This window comes from Lepidochelys olivacea (genome assembly GCF_965140295.1).
Source record: "Lepidochelys olivacea isolate rLepOli2 genome assembly, chromosome: 3".
NCBI classification, from domain to species: Eukaryota; Metazoa; Chordata; order Testudines; family Cheloniidae; genus Lepidochelys; species Lepidochelys olivacea.
Genome location: NC_140413.1, coordinates 4,696,864 through 4,715,206, shown reverse-complemented (window position 1 = coordinate 4,715,206; position 18,343 = coordinate 4,696,864). Strand labels below are relative to the sequence as shown.

At 51.9% G+C, this 18,343-nt stretch overlaps 1 protein-coding gene across 1 annotated transcript in view; it reads left to right on the top strand.

Annotated features, from left to right (window-relative positions):
• SCARA5 (scavenger receptor class A member 5) overlaps positions 1-18,343 on the top strand; it is a 138,383-nt gene that overhangs the window by 13,501 nt on the left and 106,539 nt on the right. Inside the window, exon 3 of the mRNA XM_084622354.1 lies at positions 17,487-17,615. Coding sequence (XP_084478480.1) covers positions 17,487-17,615 — 129 coding nt within the window. The remainder of the gene's footprint in view (positions 1-17,486; positions 17,616-18,343) is intronic.

The window sequence follows — 18,343 nt, the reverse complement described above, 5'->3', positions numbered from 1 at the left end:
GTGCTCCCCCAGCTCAGCCCAGATCCCAGGAGGACGGGTAGCTGGAGAGGAAGGCTGGTCTAGCAGGTAGGATATTCAGAAGCTCTGAGCTGAATTCCTAGCTGTGCCGCAGACTCCTTGTGAGACCGTGCGCAAGATCACTGCGCTGTAGGAGTAGGACTGAGCCCTCAGTCTCCGTATAAATTACTTCTGGTGGCTACTTCTCCACCTCTGAGCGGGGTCGTGAGCTTACCGCCTCGAATCCTAGGGAGCTGCTTTGACGGCATGAGGATGGATGTTATGTGGGGCACTGCACAGACACAAAGGCAAAGTTCCTGCCCGACAGCGACCGCAAGCACAGACGTCACACCGGGCTGGGGGGGCCCCTGGGTGCCAACCAGGGCTGTGGCGTTAATGCTCTTTGGAGCTCGAGTCTGCCTGCCAGGTTTTGCTGAAGGTTGCGTCTGTCGAGGCGGAGTACTGTTGACCTGAATATAGCAAGCGAGCAGGCTAGCCCCAGGGCCCTGCTACAGCACTGGACATGCCAGGGCCCTGTGAAGGAGTGTTCCACCCCTCACAGGGCAGGCTGGGTGTAATCCAGGAGGCCCTGGGGCTGGGCTGTTGGAAGAGGGTGCTGAGCTCGGGTGGGAGCAGGTCTGGCTGAGAGGTCTAGGGAAGGGCTGTGAAGTCACCTAGCCTACAGGAGGTGATGCACTTGCTCTCTGGCTCCTGGAGCCTGCCCAGACCCAGAGACTTTGCATGAGGACTCTAAGTTTGGGAGGATGCTGAGGCGAGGACCTTATGGGCTGTCTGTTGTGATTTCTCCTTCCCTGAGTCCTGATTCCAGGTGACAGACTGGTTTGGATTAGTTTGTTCCGGCTTCCCCTGGCCCAGATCCTTTATAGGGAACATTTTGACTCCCCAACTAGGTGAAAGTAAGGGCGGGGGTCACCTGCAGTTCCACACCTGGACACCAGGGGGCGTGCAGGACAGTGCACACCTTTACAGTCTCCGGGGTCTTTACAAACACAAACTAAACCACACACACCCCCTTTGACATATTTCTTTTCAGTTTTATTGCTCAAGTTGAAACTCTAAGGGTACATCTAAACTGCAATTAAAAGCCCACGCTTGGCCCTTGCCAGCTGCCTCGGGCTCACGGAGCTCAGGCTAAAGGGTGTTTATTTGCAGTGTAGACATTCGGGATGGAGTCCGAGCTCCAGGACCCTGGAAGGTGGGAGGGTCCCAGAGCCGGAATATCTTCGCTGCAGTTCAACAGCCCCTTAGCCCGAGACCCATGAGACTGAGTCAGCTGGCATGGGCCAGCCGTGGGTGTCTAACTGCAGTGCAGACACGCCCTGAGAGTTTGTGACTGGCCTGAGGTCATGTAACGAGTTGGTGGCCCAGCTGAGGATATGACCAAAGTGTCCAGCCTGCCTGCCTCTTACTCTGACCATTACACCCAGCCCCTCCCCACTTCAGCGTATTCCTTCTTCACCTGTTCTCAGATGTGAGTAATTATAACAAATTAATTCATGGGGGCTTCCTCTTTCAACCTTTGGGAGCCCTCTTGGGCCATGAGATGGTACCATAATGAGCATCTTGATGGTTTGAACTGTAGAAATGTCCAAAAATACTAAAATACTGTAACAAATTTTGGCCCTGTCTGCCATCCTAGCTGTCACTAGGTGCTCAGAACTTCACAGCGGTAGGAGGGATGGAATTTGGCTCCCAAAATGCAGGCCTGAGCCATTTGAGTTAATGGCGCATCTCTGTTAGTTGTTTGCAGTATAAGGCTTATGACACACTTGAGCTGTTCTGATGCCGTCTCACAGAGGGCGGTAGCACAAAGACCTACATGCCAACCTGCTCGTTACAAAGTGAACACTGGAAAATGGGATAGCAGCAGCTCTGGGCAAGGCACAGCGAGGGGGCAGCAACTGGCTGATCGGGCTGCCCCTTGGGCTGGCTAGATTGCAAAATCCTTTGGGGGGGAAGAAGAGGAGGGAGAAATATTTGCTTTTCCCCTTGGTTACTGATGAGAGCAAACCCTAAGCCCTGGGCTCCCTTTCGGAGGTTGTGAAAGCCCTGCTTGGACAGCTGCGGTCCTTTCTCCACTTCGCGAGCAAGCGAGAAGGGAGTGGGTGGCTCGAGGGCTGAGGCCAGCTCCTCGTGCGCCCTCTGAGGACCTGACCTAAGTGTTAATGTCAGAAAAGTATTGCAGCTATCCTCATTATGAACCCCCCGGCTCCATCTGTTTGGCCAGTGACTTTAATGCCCGGGCCAGCAAATGGGAACCGCATGCTGCTAATGAATTGCAGATTGACTTACGCAGGAGAGCTGGGACTGCTGCATTTCACGGCTTAATCCCTGCTCGGAATCGCCTCTTAAAACGTTTCCTCGAGGGATCCGGCCCCTCCCACGGTCAGGGAGTGACCTCAGCAATTTATCATTTCATATGCCGGCCGCAACCCCTCGCAGCTCTACACCCAGCGTAACCCTTTGGAGGCTGCAGTCGTTTGCATCAGGATCCAAACTGCACGGTGGCTCTGGGGGGTTGAGGCTGGTGTATCGCGAGCAGTTCCTCCTCCACACTCTCCGTCAAGCCTGGTTTTCAGTGGGTGCTGAGCACCTGCCGCTCCCTGCGAAGTCAATGGGAGCTGTGCGTGCTCAGTACCACTGCAAATCAGAATCTCGCTGCTGGACGGAAGCAGCACCAGGGTGCCTGGGTTCTTCTCCCATCCCTCTCTGTACGATCCTGCACAGGGCACTTGGATTATTTCACACCTAGGGACACAGAGGCTCCAGGAGATTATGGGCCAGGCTCCCCTAAGTGGCCTCTGATGCTGGGTCCCTTGCCAGAGATGCCTGGGGCTTGCTTGCCGGACATGCTGGCCACCAGCAGCTCCAGCGAACTTGATTTGAAGGTGTAGGTACTCAGCAGCTCTAAAAAGCGGGGCCGAAGTGTCTCGAAAGGGGCACGCCCCAAAAACTGGAGGCACCCAGAGTTAGAGGACCCCTTTGGAAAACAGGACCCTTGATCTCTTGTGCCTCAGTTTCCCCAGCTGTACAATGAGAATAACGTTACTTGATCTATCTTCGTGGAGCGCTTTTCAGATGACGTGCCGAATGCTGTTCCCCAGCAGTGCTCAGTACTGTATTGTTGTTATAGGCTCCTAGGCGGTCACAGAGGGCCTGTCTACACAGCAACGCAACCCCTGCGACTGGCCCGTGCCAGCTGACTCAGGCTCGCCCTGCTGTTTCATTGCAGTGTAAACTTCCGGGCTTGGGCTGGAGCCCAGGTTCTAGGACCCAGTGAGGTGGGACGGTTCCAGAGCTTGGGCTAAGTCGACGCTGCAGAGAAACGGCTGGCCAGCCTGAGCCCTGGGAGCCCGACTCAGCTCGCACCGGCCAGCTGCAAGGTTTTCTTTGCAGTATAGACATAGCCAGAGTTAGAAGTCTGGCAAAGCTAGAAAGGAGATTTAATTTTAAAAGACGAACTGACGCATCAAAATTCCGATGGAACGGAGACACGGGAGACCTCAAGCCATTGAGAATAGGCTCTGTAAGCAGTCTCCGGTTCAAATCTGGCCCAAGTTGGCACTAGCAACCAGCAATAGTTAATATCTGATGGCAGATTTGGTAGCCATCATGAATTGGGCTAGAAGGGAGTCATGGTCTGTCTTCTGTTAAGCACAGGGTCAACGTTGGGCCAAAAACTGACATTAATGCAATGTTAAGGATGGGGAAATACAAAATTAACCTTAACTCTGCCCCTTTGTGATTCTGCTTTAGGATATGCTCTCGTTTTATTCCAGCATAAATTATTTGTCAATTAATACAATAAAGGATTTGAAAACAGGCCTTAAAGTGAGACACTCAACAAGCTCAATCTGTTTAGTTTACCAGAGAGATGGTTAAGGGGTGATTCGATCACAGTCTGTAAGTACCTATACGGGGAACAAATATTTAATAATAGGCTCTTCAGTCTATCAGAGAAAAGTCTAACAGGATCCAAGGGGAGAAAGTTGAAGCTAGACAAATTCAGACTGGAAATAAGGGATCCATTTTTAACAGAGTAATTACCCACTGGAACAATTTCCCAAGGATCATGGTGTATTCTCCATCGCTGGCAATTTTAAAATCAAGACTGGATATTTTGCAAAAAGAGCCGCTCTAGTTCAAACAGGGATTAATTCAGGGAAGTTCTCTGGCCTGTTTTATGAAAGGAGACTCAAGGAGCTTGGCTTGTTTAGCCTAACCAAAAGAAGGCTGAGGGGAGATATGATTGCTCTCTATAAATATATCAGAGGGATAAATACTAGGGAGGGAGAGGAATTATTTAAGATCAGTACCAATGTGGACACAAGAATGAATGGATATAAACTGGCCACCAGGAAGTTTAGACTTGAAATTAGACGAAGGTTTCTAACCATCAGAGGAGTGAAGTTCTGGAACAGCCTTCCAAGGGGAGCAGTGGGGCCAAAAGACATATCTGGCTTCAAGACTAAGCTTGATAAGTTTATGGAGGAGATGATATGATGGGATAGCCTAATTTTGGTAATTAACTGAACTTTGACTATTAGCGGTAGATATGGCCTGTGATGGGATGCTAGATGGCATCCCATGGGATGGGATGCTAGATGGGATGCTAGATGCCCAGCGCAGCTCCCAGACTGCTGCGCTGGGCATCACAAAATGGGGAAGAGATGGCCAGCCCTCTGTGGAGATAGAGGTGGTTAGGGACTATTTAGAAAAGCTGGACGTGCACAAGTCCATGGGGCCGGACGAGTTGCACCCGAGAGTGCTGAAGGAATTGGCGGCTGTGAATTGGCCATATTGGAAAACTCGTGGCAAACCGGGGAAGTCCCGGATGACTGGAAAAAGGCTAATGTAGTGCCAATCTTTAAAAAAGGGAAGAAGGAGGATCCTGGGAACTACAGGCCAGTCAGCCTCACCTCAGTCCCTGGAAAAATCATGGAGCAGGTCCTCAAAGAATCAATCCTGAAGCACTTGCATGAGAGGAAAGTGATCAGGAACAGCCAGCATGGATTCACCAAGGGAAGGTCATGCCTGACTAATCTAATCGCCTTTTATGATGAGATTACTGGTTCTGTGGATGAAGGGAAAGCAGTGGATGCATTGTTTCTTGACTTTAGCAAAGCTTTTGACACGGTCTCCCATAGTATTCTTGTCAGCAAGTTAAGAAAGTATGGGCTGGATGAATGCACTATAAGGTGGGTAGAAAGCTGGCTAGATTGTCGGGATCAACGGGTAGTGATCAATGGCTCCATGTCTAGTTGGCAGCCGGTATCAAGTGGAGTGCCCCAAGGGTCGGTCCTGGGGCCAGTTTTGTTCAATATCTTCATAAATGATCTGGAGGATGGTGTGGATTGCACTCTCAGCAAATTTGCGGATGATACTAAACTGGGAGGAGTGGTAGATACGCTGGAGGGGAGGGATAGGATACAGAAGGACCTAGACAAATTGGAGGATTGGGCCAAAAGAAATCTGATGAGGTTCAATAAGGATAAATGCAGGGTCCTGCACTTAGGACGGAAGAACCCAATGCACAGCTACAGACTAGGGACCGAATGGCTAGGCAGCAGTTCTGCGGAAAAGGACCTAGGGGTGACAGTGGATGAGAAGCTGGATATGAGTCAGCAGTTTGCCCTTGTTGCCAAGAAGGCCAATGGCATTTGGGGATGTATAAGTAGGGGCATAGCGAGCAGATCGAGGGACGTGATCGTTCCCCTCTATTCGACATTGGTGAGGCCTCATCTGGAGTACTGTGTCCAGTTTTGGGCCCCACACTACAAGAAGGATGTGGATAAATTGGAAAGAGTCCAGCGAATGGCAACAAAAATGATTAGGGGACTGGAACACATGAGTTATGAGGAGAGGCTGAGGGAGCTGGGATTGTTTAGCCTGCAGAAGAGAAGAATGAGGGGGGATTTGATAGCTGCTTTCAACTACCTGAAAGGGGGTTCCAAAGAGGATGGCTCTAGACTGTTCTCAATGGTAGCAGATGACAGAACGAGGAGTAATGGTCTCAAGTTGCAGTGGGGGAGGTTTAGATTGGATATTAGGAAAAACTTTTTCACTAAGAGGGTGGTGAAACACTGGAATGCGTTACCTAGGGAGGTGGTAGAATCTCCTTCCTTAGATGTTTTTAAGGTCAGGCTTGACAAAGCCCTGGCTGGGATGATTTAACTGGGAATTGGTCCTGCTTTGAGCAGGGGGTTGGACTAGATGACCTTCTGGGGTCCCTTCCAACCCTGATATTCTATGATTCTATGGGGTTGGATCTGAGTTACTACAGAGAATTCTTTCCTAGGTGTCTGGCTGGTGAGTCTTGCCCACATGCTCAGGGTTTAGCTGATCGCCATATTTGGGGTCATGAAGGAATTTTCCTCCAGGGAAGACTGGAAGAGGCCTGGCGGTTTTTCACCTTCTTCTGCAGCGTAGGGCACGGGGTCACTTGCTGGAGGATTCTTGCTCTATTCGACATTGGTGAGGCCTCATCTGGAGTACTGTGTCCAGTTTTGGGCCCCACACTTCAAGAAGGATGTGGATAAATTGGAGAGAGTCCAGCGAAGGGCAACAAAAATGATTAGGGGACTGGAACACATGAGTTATGAGGAGAGGCTGAGGGAGCTGGGATTGTTTAGCCTGCAGAAGAGAAGAATGAGGGGGGATTTGATAGCTGCTTTCAACTACCTGAAAGGGGGTTCCAAAGAGGATGGCTCTAGACTGTTCTCAATGGTAGCAGATGACAGAACGAGGAGTAATGGTCTCAAGTTGCAGTGGGGGAGGTTTAGATTGGATATTAGGAAAAACTTTTTCACTAGGAGGGTGGTGAAACACTGGAATGCGTTACCTGGGGAGGTGGTAGAATCTCCTTCCTTAGAGGTTTTTAAGGTCAGGCTTGACAAAGCCCTGGCTGGGATGATTTAACTGGGAATTGGTCCTGCTTTGAGCAGGGGGTTGGACTAGATGACCTTCTGGGGTCCCTTCCAACCCTGATATTCTATGATTCTATGATTCCTTGAAGTCTTTAAACCACAAGTTGAGGACTTCAATAGCTCAGACATAGGGTTAGGGGTTTATTAGAGGAATGGGTGGGTGAGATTCTGTGGCCTGCGTTGTGCAGGAGGTCAGACTAAAGATCATAATGGTCCCTTCTGACCTTAAAGTCTATGATTCTATGATTCTGTGTGTTATACTGGAGATCAGACTAGATAGTACCTTCTTGCTTGGAGTCTATGAATCACAGGGGGTGGGAATAAGATGGTTGTATCTCCACCCTTGTCACACATTTGCGGGAAGTGGACTCCTGCTTCCTCCCATCTCTTTTTAGGAGATTACATCTGGTTAAGACATAATATAAAACTGGCTGGAGCACTTTATGCAGCCTAGCCTCTGTTTGCCAGAAGCTGGGAATGGGTGACAGGGGATGGATCACTGGATGATTCCCTGTTCTGTTCATTCTCTCGGGGGCACCTGGCATTGGCCACGGTTGGAAGACCGGATACTGGGCTAGATGGACCCTTGGTCTGACCCAGTCTGGCTGTTCTTGTATAAAACACAATCTATTATGGAGCTATAAGTGTAGAGGCATCGGGAATAACTCCACAGTTAGGGCTGTGCTGGGATTTCCATTCAGGCAGGACTAAAATATATCAAGGACTCTTATTATCTGGTCAGCTCTGGCATGGAAGGTGGCAGCTCTTAAAGTCAACAGCAATCCTCTGACATGGGCTTGGGGAGACCACACCCCAGTGAAACCTCAAGGCAAATTAGGGAGGCAGCTGGCAATTATTCAGCCAGGAATTTGGAAAAGACCTTAGGTTTAAAGCCCGTGGGAGCTTGTTAGCTGCAGCTGGTCAAGGTCAGATGACAAGCGCTCAGATTTAATATAAAAAACAAATGCCAGAGGCAGGATGGGGCAGTGGATGATGCACTGGACTGGAACCCAGGAGATCTATTCTTGATTCCTTGGCTGGCGAAGACATTTAATCTCTCTCTCTCCCTCCATCCTCCATCTGTTTCCTTCTTCCCATCCTCTGCCAGCCTTGCCTGTTTATAATGTAATCTCTTCAGGACAGGACTGTCTCTTAGGAGCACCCAGCACAATGGGGCCCTGAACGTGGGGGCAGTTGCTAGGTACTACTGTAATAACCCAACCCTTCTTTGAAGTTCGACTGACTTATCAGGTGTTGCCTTTTTCTTAGTCTCCATTTGTGTACTGGCTGGATTTGGCAGGGACTCACAGAGAAAATACCACGATCGCTTGGGAATGCAGGGACTCTCAGTTTGCACTGCTGGCAGGGGGCTGGCTGTTCAGTGCATGAAGACCCGGCTGTGACGTCCCAAGAGTGAAATGCAACATAACCACCCCTGTAAAGTCTTGTCTGTGCGTTCGCCGTGGCTGGAACCAGGCAGTGCTGGGAAATCTTGTAGGATTTGCAGCTCTGTTTGCAGAGCAAACTGCTTCAGATAAGAAGCATCCTAACTTTCAGCTGTTGGCCATCTCTGAGGTCACCCAGCCACTAGTTACACCTGCTTTGCACAATTATCGAAGGTTGCGTGCTCCAGCTGTCTGTACAGAGCTGGCCGCTCGAGGCACAATGAATCTGGCTTGCAGGGAGCTGCTCCATGCTTTCTTGATGATTCTGATTCAGATGGGGCCTGAGCTGCAAACGTATGTTAGGACTTCACACACCCCAACGTACAGGGGGGTGCTCGGAGCAGGGCTGTTAGTTTCAAACATCAGAGAGATAGTAGCTCTGAAAGTGGATTCACCTGTAAACCCACCTTGCTTGCCACCAGTGAGTTTTCCTTCTGAGCCCAGGACCTGGCCAGATGCCTGTAGATTTCAATTTGAGTTTCAAATTCAGACAGAGCCTGGAGCCAGGCGAGTCCTGTCTGCTTACAGGCTTCATTGCAAATGTTAATTTTTCTACCCAGCTCTGCTGCTGATACCCTGTGGGAACCCCTCCAAAAAAAACCAAACCCCCCACTGGGCCAAATTCAACCCTGGTGTAAGTGGGCACAGCTGTGGAGTCGAGGGCGTTCCACCAGGACTGTGGTTGTCTGACTTTACTGAAATGACGGTGCCGGATCCTCAGTGGGTATCAATCATGGATCTACACTGTAGAGATATTCTTCTGCTCCAGATGTGACGCCTCCCCTGGAATCTGTGCTGGTTGCGATCCAATCGACCCAGGTTCATCCCAGCACAGCAGGAGGCCAGCCTGTTGTTTCCACAAGCAGAGGGTAGTAACTACGCTGCGAGGACAGCCTAAATCCTTGGCTTGCCAGATTAGGTGAAAATTTGCCTTTGGGGAGAATCTCTGGCCGCTGCCAGGAGACCAGAAAACCAGATGTGCTGGTGGGCGTAATCTAGGGGGGAATTACTCTGCATGTGCCTGGCATGTGGCAGTGGGGCTGATTGCTTGTTCAGAGGGGCCCCCTGGGACTCCCACCAGCACGGAGGGGAGACCTGAGTTGAATAGCTTCCAAGACAAGGCCAGAAAATACCACTCGGCTCAGCCCCTCTTATGTCCCCTTGCCCACAGAATTACTCCTTAAGGGGTAATGCCTGATCCCATCCCCCAGCAACAAACACAACAGTGCCCGTGTTTGTCCAGTGCACAGGGCAGAGGCAAGATGTGCCGAGATAGACACACCCCATGCTGTGGAAGCTTGGTGCTGCTGAGTTCCCAGTGTGAACAGTGGGTTTGGAGGAAGAGAAGGGTTGAGCTGAGGTATAGATGGGAAGGGGCAGCTACAATCTTGCAGACCCACTGGCCATTCCCCCTCCTTCAGCAGCCAGCTGGGCACTGGTGCCAGGGCTTGCTCCTGAATCCTTCTCGGTGCCCAAGGTGTTCCAGGATAGCCACAACAGTGATGATTGGATCAACTCCCTTGAGAGTCTGTTCCTCTGTGCAGTCATGGTAGTGCTTAAGGGCTACTCCCCTAATGCCTGGCCTACGCTCTCCTTCCCAGAGCTTCCAGACCTTGCTCTTTGTCTGACCGTCTCCTGAGATGCTCAATAAACCCCTGCCATCATGTCCTCCCTCGGTCGTCCCTTTTCCAGGCCCTAGGAACCTGCTACTTCCTGCACTGAACACCTGTGCAAATCAGGAGTGACCCCTTGCAGGGTTTAGCTGGCAGACGTGAGGTCAGAGAGTTAGAGAAGAGCCATGAGAATGGATTAAAGGATTAGAAAACCTGCCTTATGGTGATAGACTCAAGGAGCTTGGTCTGTTTAGCTTAGTAAAGGGAAGATGAAGGGGTGATGTGATCACAGTCCAGATGTACCTGCATGGGGAACAAATACTTAGTCCTCAATCTAGCCAACAAAGGGCTAACGAGACCCAGTGGCTGGATGTTGAAGCCAGACATGCTCAGGCTGTGAATAAGACATACATTTTTAACAGGGAGGGTAATTAACTATTGGACCAATTTCCCCAACACCGGCAATTTTTAAGTCAAGATGGGATGTTTTAACCTTTCTAAAAAGAGACGCTCTAGTTCAAACAGGAGTTGTTCTGTGGATGGCCTGTGGCCTGTTGTTATGCGGGAGGTCAGACTAGCTGATCTCGGGGGTCCCCTTGGAATGTATGAAAAGCCCCCCAAAAATTCAACGGAAATGGGGGGAACAAAATAATTTTCATCAAAACACATGGAGCAAAAATATCACCTCCCAGCCAGCACTAGGATGGGAACAGACACAGTGGGACCAGTCGGGGTCACTTCAGAGCCAGCTCCTTGTACCAAGTATTCCTGTGCAAAGGACAGCAGCCACCGGCAGCGTCTGGATTGTGAAGTAACTGCCTCCTGAGGAGATCAGCACTTGTGCCGGGGCTGCAGTGGGGAGAGGTGCCTTCCCTTGGCTCCACCCCCAGCCCCAGAGCTGCTGTGGTGGGGAGAGACACTCTCCCTCAGCCCAGGTGTTGCTGCTGGAAGAGAGGGCTGGGGAGAGTCCTCTCTCCCCGCTGCAGCCCCGGGGCAGCTTGCACCCCAAACTCCGCATTCCTGGCTCCACCCCAGAGCCTGCACCCCGAGCTGGAGCCCTCAAACCACCCCCTGCATCCCAACCCTCTGTCCCAATCCTGAGCCCCCTCCCACACCCCAAACCTCTCATCTCCAGTGTGATGCTCTGTACCTTGGAGGAACACCCTACACCCCCATGTTCATCTTTATAAAATGATTGTGTGGTACCCAGTGCAAAGATTGTCATGGTGCATGTCTTCAGAAGGTTCATGATGCCCTGAGCATGGCTGTTATAGTGATGTCATAGTCATGTCATAGTGAGGTTATAGGTTATAATTTCATGTATATAGTCATGAGGCTTAAAAAGGATCTTCGTGGCTTAAAGCAAGCCCAGGCAAAAACTCTCCAAGAACAATGGACACTGGCTTAGGAAGCAACAAAAGAATCTGTTGGACCCTCAAGGGAGTCATTCCCTTCCTTTGGGCAGTTTGGGACTGCAGGGAGGTAATGCTCACCTGACTCTGAAGGCGGGGGGTGGGGGCAAAGCCAAGAAGAAAGAAAGGACATGATAAAAGGGAGAGCCATTTTGCCATGCTCTCTCTCTTCCACCAACATCTACAGACATCACCACCACCAAGTGACTGAAGAGCTGATCAAAGGTGAGAGTCTGGCCGAAGAGCAGCCAGCCTGTGGTGAGAAGCATCTGAGTTTCTAAGGACATTGACACTGTTAAGATCAGCTTAGAATGCATTTTGCTTTTATTTCATTTGACCAAATATTACTTGTTATGCTTTGACTTATAATCACTTAAATCTACCTTTTATAGTTAATAAATCTGTTTGTTTATTCTACCTGAAGCAGTGCGTTTGGTTTGCAGTGTGTCAGAGACTCCCCTTGGGATAACAAGCCTGGTACATACCAATTTCTTTGTTAAATTGACGAATTTATATAAGCTTGCAGCATCCAGCCGGCATAACTGGACCCTGCAAGGTGGAGGTTACTAGGGTTGTGTCTGGGACCGGAGATATTGGCTAGTGTCATTCAGTTGATTAATCCAAGGAGCAGCTGACATGTCAGAGGCTGTGCGTGAATGGCCCAGCAGTGGGGTTCTCATGGCAGAACAGGGCAAGGCTGGCTCCCAGAGTCAAGGATTGGAGAGGCCTAGCAAATCACCAGTCTGGATAACACCAGAGGGGAACATCACAGTGGGGCAGCGAGCAGGGTGTATGTGCGGCTTGTTACTCCAAGTGAAGTTCACACTTTAAGCACTGATATTTGTGATTTTAAACGAGTCTTACATGCAGTGGCTAAGAATAGTCAGGAGGAGGTCACAGTTTTGTTATTTTCTGTTTGCTTATTTTGGGAAGGGGAAGTAAGAACAGAAAAACAGGAAAATGAGTGAAAGCAGTGAAGGAGTTACGAAGTTGGAGCTTTTTAGGCTTCAGTCTGCAGAAATGGAGGGGGAGCAGCAGAGATTACTACAACTGAAAGAACTGGAGATAAAAGAAAAAGAGAAAGAGGCAGCCAGGAAGGAAGCTGCACACAGAAGGGCCATGGAAGAAAAAGAGAAAGAGAGGGAAGAAAGAGAGCGAAAACACCAACTGGACCTGCTAGAGAAGCAGAACCAGAGGCCCCCGACCCCAACGACTCCCATCACTCCAAAAATCCACAAATGGGAACACTTATGTCCTCCATACAGTGAGGAGGAGGATATTGCTGAATATCCGACTGTCTTTGACAGGCAAAGTGTGATACATGAAATCCCTGCTGATAAGAGAGTTCCTACCCTGACTGCAAAATTAACTGGTAAAGTTGGAAATGTATTCACTGGAATGCCCATTGAAGATGCTTTAGACTATTATAAATTTAAAGATACTGTTTTGCGAAGTTTTCAGATTACCCCTGAAATATATAGAGTTACATTTAGGAATCTTAAGAGGGATATTGGGATGAGTAATGAGGAGTATGAAAGATTGGTTGGGAAAATGGGTGAGAGGTAAAGAGGTGGCGAGTTTTGAGGGAATGTTGGATCTTGTTGCTCAAGAGCGTTTCCTAGGCGTGTGTCTAGCTGATGTGAAGCAGCAACAAAGATGTGAAGTCTGGGGCTGAGTTGGCTTTTTTAGCTGATGCCTTCGAACATAAGCGGGTGTCTATCGAGGGCAGACCCCAGAAAGAGGGTTTAAAGCTGTGGGGAGGGAGGATCCCATTTTGCCCCTGGGAAGAGAGAAGGGGGCTGGGAGCCTAAACATTCTCTTACCCAAAAACATTCCTCTAACCCTCATCCCAAATCTCCTGTAAAAGGAGAAGAGCCCCAAAGGTGCTATCGATGTAATTCCACTCATCCCCTGAGGAATAGATGCCCTGGGCTAGGAGGAAGCAGGCAACCAATAGCTCATGTTAGTTCTGCTGTCCTCAATACAGAACACCCCGCCCCCCGCCCCCAGGCAATTGGAACCTATCATACTGGTTTCGTGAGGTTAGCCTCTGCAGAACCAGATATGGAGCATGTTAAGGCTGTACAAATTCACGGCAGGGAATACTTGGGGCAGAGGGATACAGGGGCCCAGATCTCTCTGGTTAAGCAGAGTGTGGTCCCAAAGGCCAGTATGTTGCCTGGCCAAATGGCAGAGATTGTGGGGGTGGGCGAAAGCAGATTCCTCATACCACTAGCTAAAATCCATGTGGTGTGGGAAAGTTTGGAAAGTGTTTTGAGTGTGGGGTAATGGAACACCTCCTAGTCGACCTGCTCCTTGGTAATGATTTCTTCCGTGTAGCTCAGGTTAAAGTATTTGCCTGCAGCAGGAGGGAGTTTTATGCTGGGACCCCCAAGGGAAAGGGTAAGGTCTCAGGAACTGCTAAGAGAATGGGAGAGAGACTCCTTGATTCTTTTGCAGCTGGGGGAAGCAGTGTGGGGGGGCGGGGTGGAGACCAACTCCTACACTGCAGCTGGAGGTAACACCCCCCCCCCCAGAGCCCGCACCCCCAGCCGGAGCCCTCACCCCCGTGCACCCAAACCCTCTGCCCTTCTTCCCAGAGGTTAGGGGTCCAGTACGCGAGTGGGTGGGTGAGGTTCTGTAGCCTGCGATGTGCAGGAGGTCACACCAGATGATCACGATGGTCCCTTCCGGCCTTAAAGTCTCTGAGTGCCGCAGAAGCTCAGACTGAAGGCTGGACGAGACAAGCTGACTGTCTCGGAGCTGATCACTGGGCACAGCTCTGAACCGACAGGCCTGCGTCAGGGTAACCCCGCCTGTCTCTTTACGTGACGCTCCAGGAGAGCTTCTCTGATCCGCAGAGCCGGTGATTCCCACCACAGCGTCACTAGCGGAGCGGCTGTGGCCAGGGGTTGCCCACATGCAAGTGCTGCCGCAGAGCACTAGGAAGCCGGACTGGCTGTGGAGCCCCCCTTGCAATGTGTACCTGCCCCAGTAGAGGATGAGTTGCCAACTTGGTAATATTTAAAAACCGGACAATTCTGAACCTCCCCGGCCCTGCTTCTTCCCCCCGAGGCCCTGCCCTGCCTCTTGCCCCCGAGGCTCCACCCCGTCTTCTCCTCTTGCCCCCCATCCCTCGCAGGAGGGCCTCGGCTGCTTTGCTGCAGCTGGGAGGTGCAGCCGCCCGATGCAGGTAGGAGGCGGCCCCAGCTGAGTGGGGGCTGGCGCGGGTGATGACCCAGCCCCTCCACCTGCCCCACCCACAGTAACTGGACTTTGGGTGTTCGGTCAGTGGAGCTGACCGGACGTTGTCAGGTCCCCTTTTAGAATGGACGTTCCAGTCAAAAACCAGGCACCTGGCCACCCTGGGTAGAGATCGCTCAAGAGCAGCCAGCCGTCAGACCTCCTCGAGAGGTACAAGACCGCCAACAGCTGGTGGGACAGAGAAACTCGTCATCTATTGCCCGAGCGACGTGCTCCTGGTATGTTTGCAGAATCCAGGTACAGCCTGATGGGGCTAGGGGGCTAGCAATAGATAGAATTGTCCTAAGTAATGGGCCCCTGTTGGGATCAGGGTCCTGTTGTGCTTGGTGCTGGACAGACACTTGGGTAGACAAGGCCCCTGCCCTGAGATGTGTCCAGTCTCAATCCAACTAAATTCCACTCAACGAGGTAAAGTTGCAGTAGCATCCTTAGGTTTTAGCAAGTCTTTGATCACTTCCTAGTTGGCACTAACTTTGGCAACCTCAAGGGGGTGGGAGGTCTCCCAGCCCTGGGCGAGTGGTGCCATGGACTAGTGGAATGAGCACAGGGGCTAGGAGCCAGGAGTTCTTGAGCTCATGTATCCATCTGGCCACTGATTCCCTCCGGAGACTTGGAGACTTAATCCCTGGGCCCGTTTTCCCTTGCATAAAAATGGTGTTGATAATGCAGCCCAATCTCTGCAGTCCCTGTCGTGAGGCTGTGCTTAGTGTTTGCAAAGAGCTAGCAAATGACTAAGTACTGGGGCTCGGGGGAGACGGTGTGACCTAGTGGGCTCCTGGATTAGGATTTGGAGACCTGGGTTCCAATCCCAGCTGTATCACTGGCCTGCTGGGTGACTTTGGGCAAGTCACTGCACCTTCCCGTGCCTCAGTTTCCCCATCTGTACAATGGGGTCATGCTAATGACCTCCTTTGTACAGAGCTTGGAGATCTACTGAAGCAAGCGCCATATAAGAGCTAGGTATGATTATGATGACCACACTCATGGTGCGTTAGAGACACTTGAATAGACCCAGCCTCTACTACATTTAAGGATGAAAGGTGCGATGTAACGAGAGGGGCTCCCCAGTCTGTTTGTGGTATCCACTTGTGGTCTCTTGTCAGATATGTGGAGTGTAAGCTCCTGGGGGCAGGGCCTGTCTTTTTGTCCGGTGTTTGTACAGTGCCGAGCGCAACAGGCTCTTGGTCCATGACTGGTGCTCCTAGGCACTATGGTAACACAAAGAAATAACGATTTGCAATAACTGCGGAAGGACATTCTACGTCTCCGGACAGCAGTAAACAAAGGGCTTTTTGTCGGGATTTCCCGAGCACAGGTCTTCATCAGTTTCTCTCTCTCTCTCCCCTCTGTTTTATCTGCGCTCCAGCCGGCCCCATGTTATTTTCGCCCTCTCGAAGGCATGCGATGTATTTGTTGCCGGGACCTTGCTGCATCCCTGCCTCATGTCTCAAGGCCAGGCGCTTTTGTTCCCTGCTCCCTCTCAAAGGCAGAGGCTCGTGCTGTGCCTGGCCCCGGGGGCATGGCTGGTGGTCTCCTGGCAGAGCCGGTCTGGCAGGTCCGGGGCTTGAAAACCTTGCGGTGTGAGATGCGCACGGTGTGAGATGCACTGCTGAGCAGTCGTCCCGCTGGGGGCCTAGCTCTGGGAGTTAGCGCTGGGCTAGGTGCTGTGACCAGCTCCATGGCCATATGGCCAAGTGCCCGCGCTGACGTGCTTTGGCTTGGACCGAGTCACGGCTGGCCCTGTGTGGACGGGAAAAGAGGGATCACTGAGATCCTTCTCCTCCCTATGTCCACACAGGAGGCAGCTGCCATTTGAAGGGGGGACGGCTGACTCAGTCCTGCCAGCTCGGGTGGTGGGGGTCTGAGCAAGGCAGGAACGGTGGCCATACCCCCAATCCCACCCAGGCTCCAGATGTCAACAGGAGGGGAGTGGCTGTAAATGCCCTGGCCAGTTCACTGCCCCCACCCCAGGGTGCTTCACAGATAGGCCTAGCTCCTCCCTCTGCTCCGCTGAGCACAAGGGATGCTGTCCCATCCTCCGGCCCAGGGCTGCAGAGGACCCGGGGCCAGAGTTTGCCCAGCTGCCCGGTGGGGTTCACACCCAGGGATGTAGCAGGGCCTCCCCACTGGCTGGTTTTCACCGTGTTCGGCATTTCCCAAGCGTTGCTAGGAGGCGGCCCCGCTAACCTTTGTTCAAAGGTTTTTACAGAGACGGGAGGGGTGTGGCAGGGGAGGGGAAGAGGGCCGAGTTGGCTCTTCTGCTCCTGCCTTGCAATGCGCTGAGGTGCCCCTGGAGAGACCGCCCGGCTCCCTCCCTAACCCGTTGGTTGTTTCCTTCCAAAATCCCAGCCGCAGAGCTGCCCCGGCTCTGGGCCCGCGGCTGGCCACGTTTCCCAATGCTGCTGGGTGATGACAATCTGACCGCTGCACTGGGCCAGCTGTCGGCATATTCACGGCTCTCATCCTCCTTCTCTTTTTCATTCTTTTCTTTCTCTCCCTCTCTCCTTTTCCCTTCCGCTTTTCTTTGGCTCTCTCGTTTCCCCGGTGATTCGGACACTGGGTCTGCCCCACAAAACAGGTCTGATCCACCCCCACTGATGCTAGTGGAAGCTGGCTGGGTCCCACGCAATGAGCCTTTACGGCCAGCCCCCAGGCTCCCACGCTTTCACCTCGCTCTGGGGCCAGCGGGTTTTCCTCCACACGTGTTCATTCTTAGCATTGCAGAGGAGCTGGATGAGGACGGCTGAGGGCGAGCAAGCAGAGAGGAGAGGAGAATTCTGTTCCTAACAGGTCTTTGTCCCCCACCAGGTCCAGGCGTCAGGAGGAAGGGAGTGGGGCGCTGTGGCCGGCTGGGGTCCATCGCGGCTCTGAAGTACGCGGTGGTCGGACTCTACCTACTCGTGTTCCTGATCCTCGTCGGCGTCTTCATCCTGGCAGGTAAAGGCGCCTCCAATCTGCCTCCCTCTCCGGGGAGGAGCAGAAAGGGGTGGGGAAGGCCGCATTCGTACCAGAGCCTCCGCAGCCGTCTCTGGGCTGCCACCTCTTTCAGCCAGGCGGGGCCGAAAATGCTCGTGGCACCGCATGAGCTGCTTAAGGTGGTTTCTAAAAGCCAGGCTCCAGCTCCAGCAGGGATCAATGCAGGGAAGTTTTCCGGCAGTGCTATCCGGGGGAGGGAGGGGCGGGAAACGCGGGTCAGACTGGATGATCACAGTGGTCCCTTCTGGCTTTGAAATCTTTAGGACTCACCAAGACCCAAATGCCCAGCTGTGGTCGCCCTCTCTGTCTCACTTTTTCACTAAGTCGTCCCTCAGGGCAGCTGTCAGCCTGCAGCCCTGGGCACTGCCTTTAGTGACCACGCGTAGGACCAGTCAAGTGATGGACTACCGAGGGTGACCCCCTGGCCCTGCCACTGACTTGCTGCATCATCTTGAGCAAGTCATGTTACAAAAAAAAATCTCCCCGGGCTTCAGTTTTCCCATCTTCCTAGGAAGGGGATAACAATTGTACCTCTCTCCCATGGCGGTTGTGAGGCTTGATCAGTTAATGCTTGTCAAGTGCTTTGAGATCTTCAGGCACTAGAGAAAGGCAAAACATAATGAGTGGGCCAGAGCCTCCTCTGCTTTTCCGCGGCCGCGTTCTTCCTCCTTCCGTCGCTGAGCCTCAGA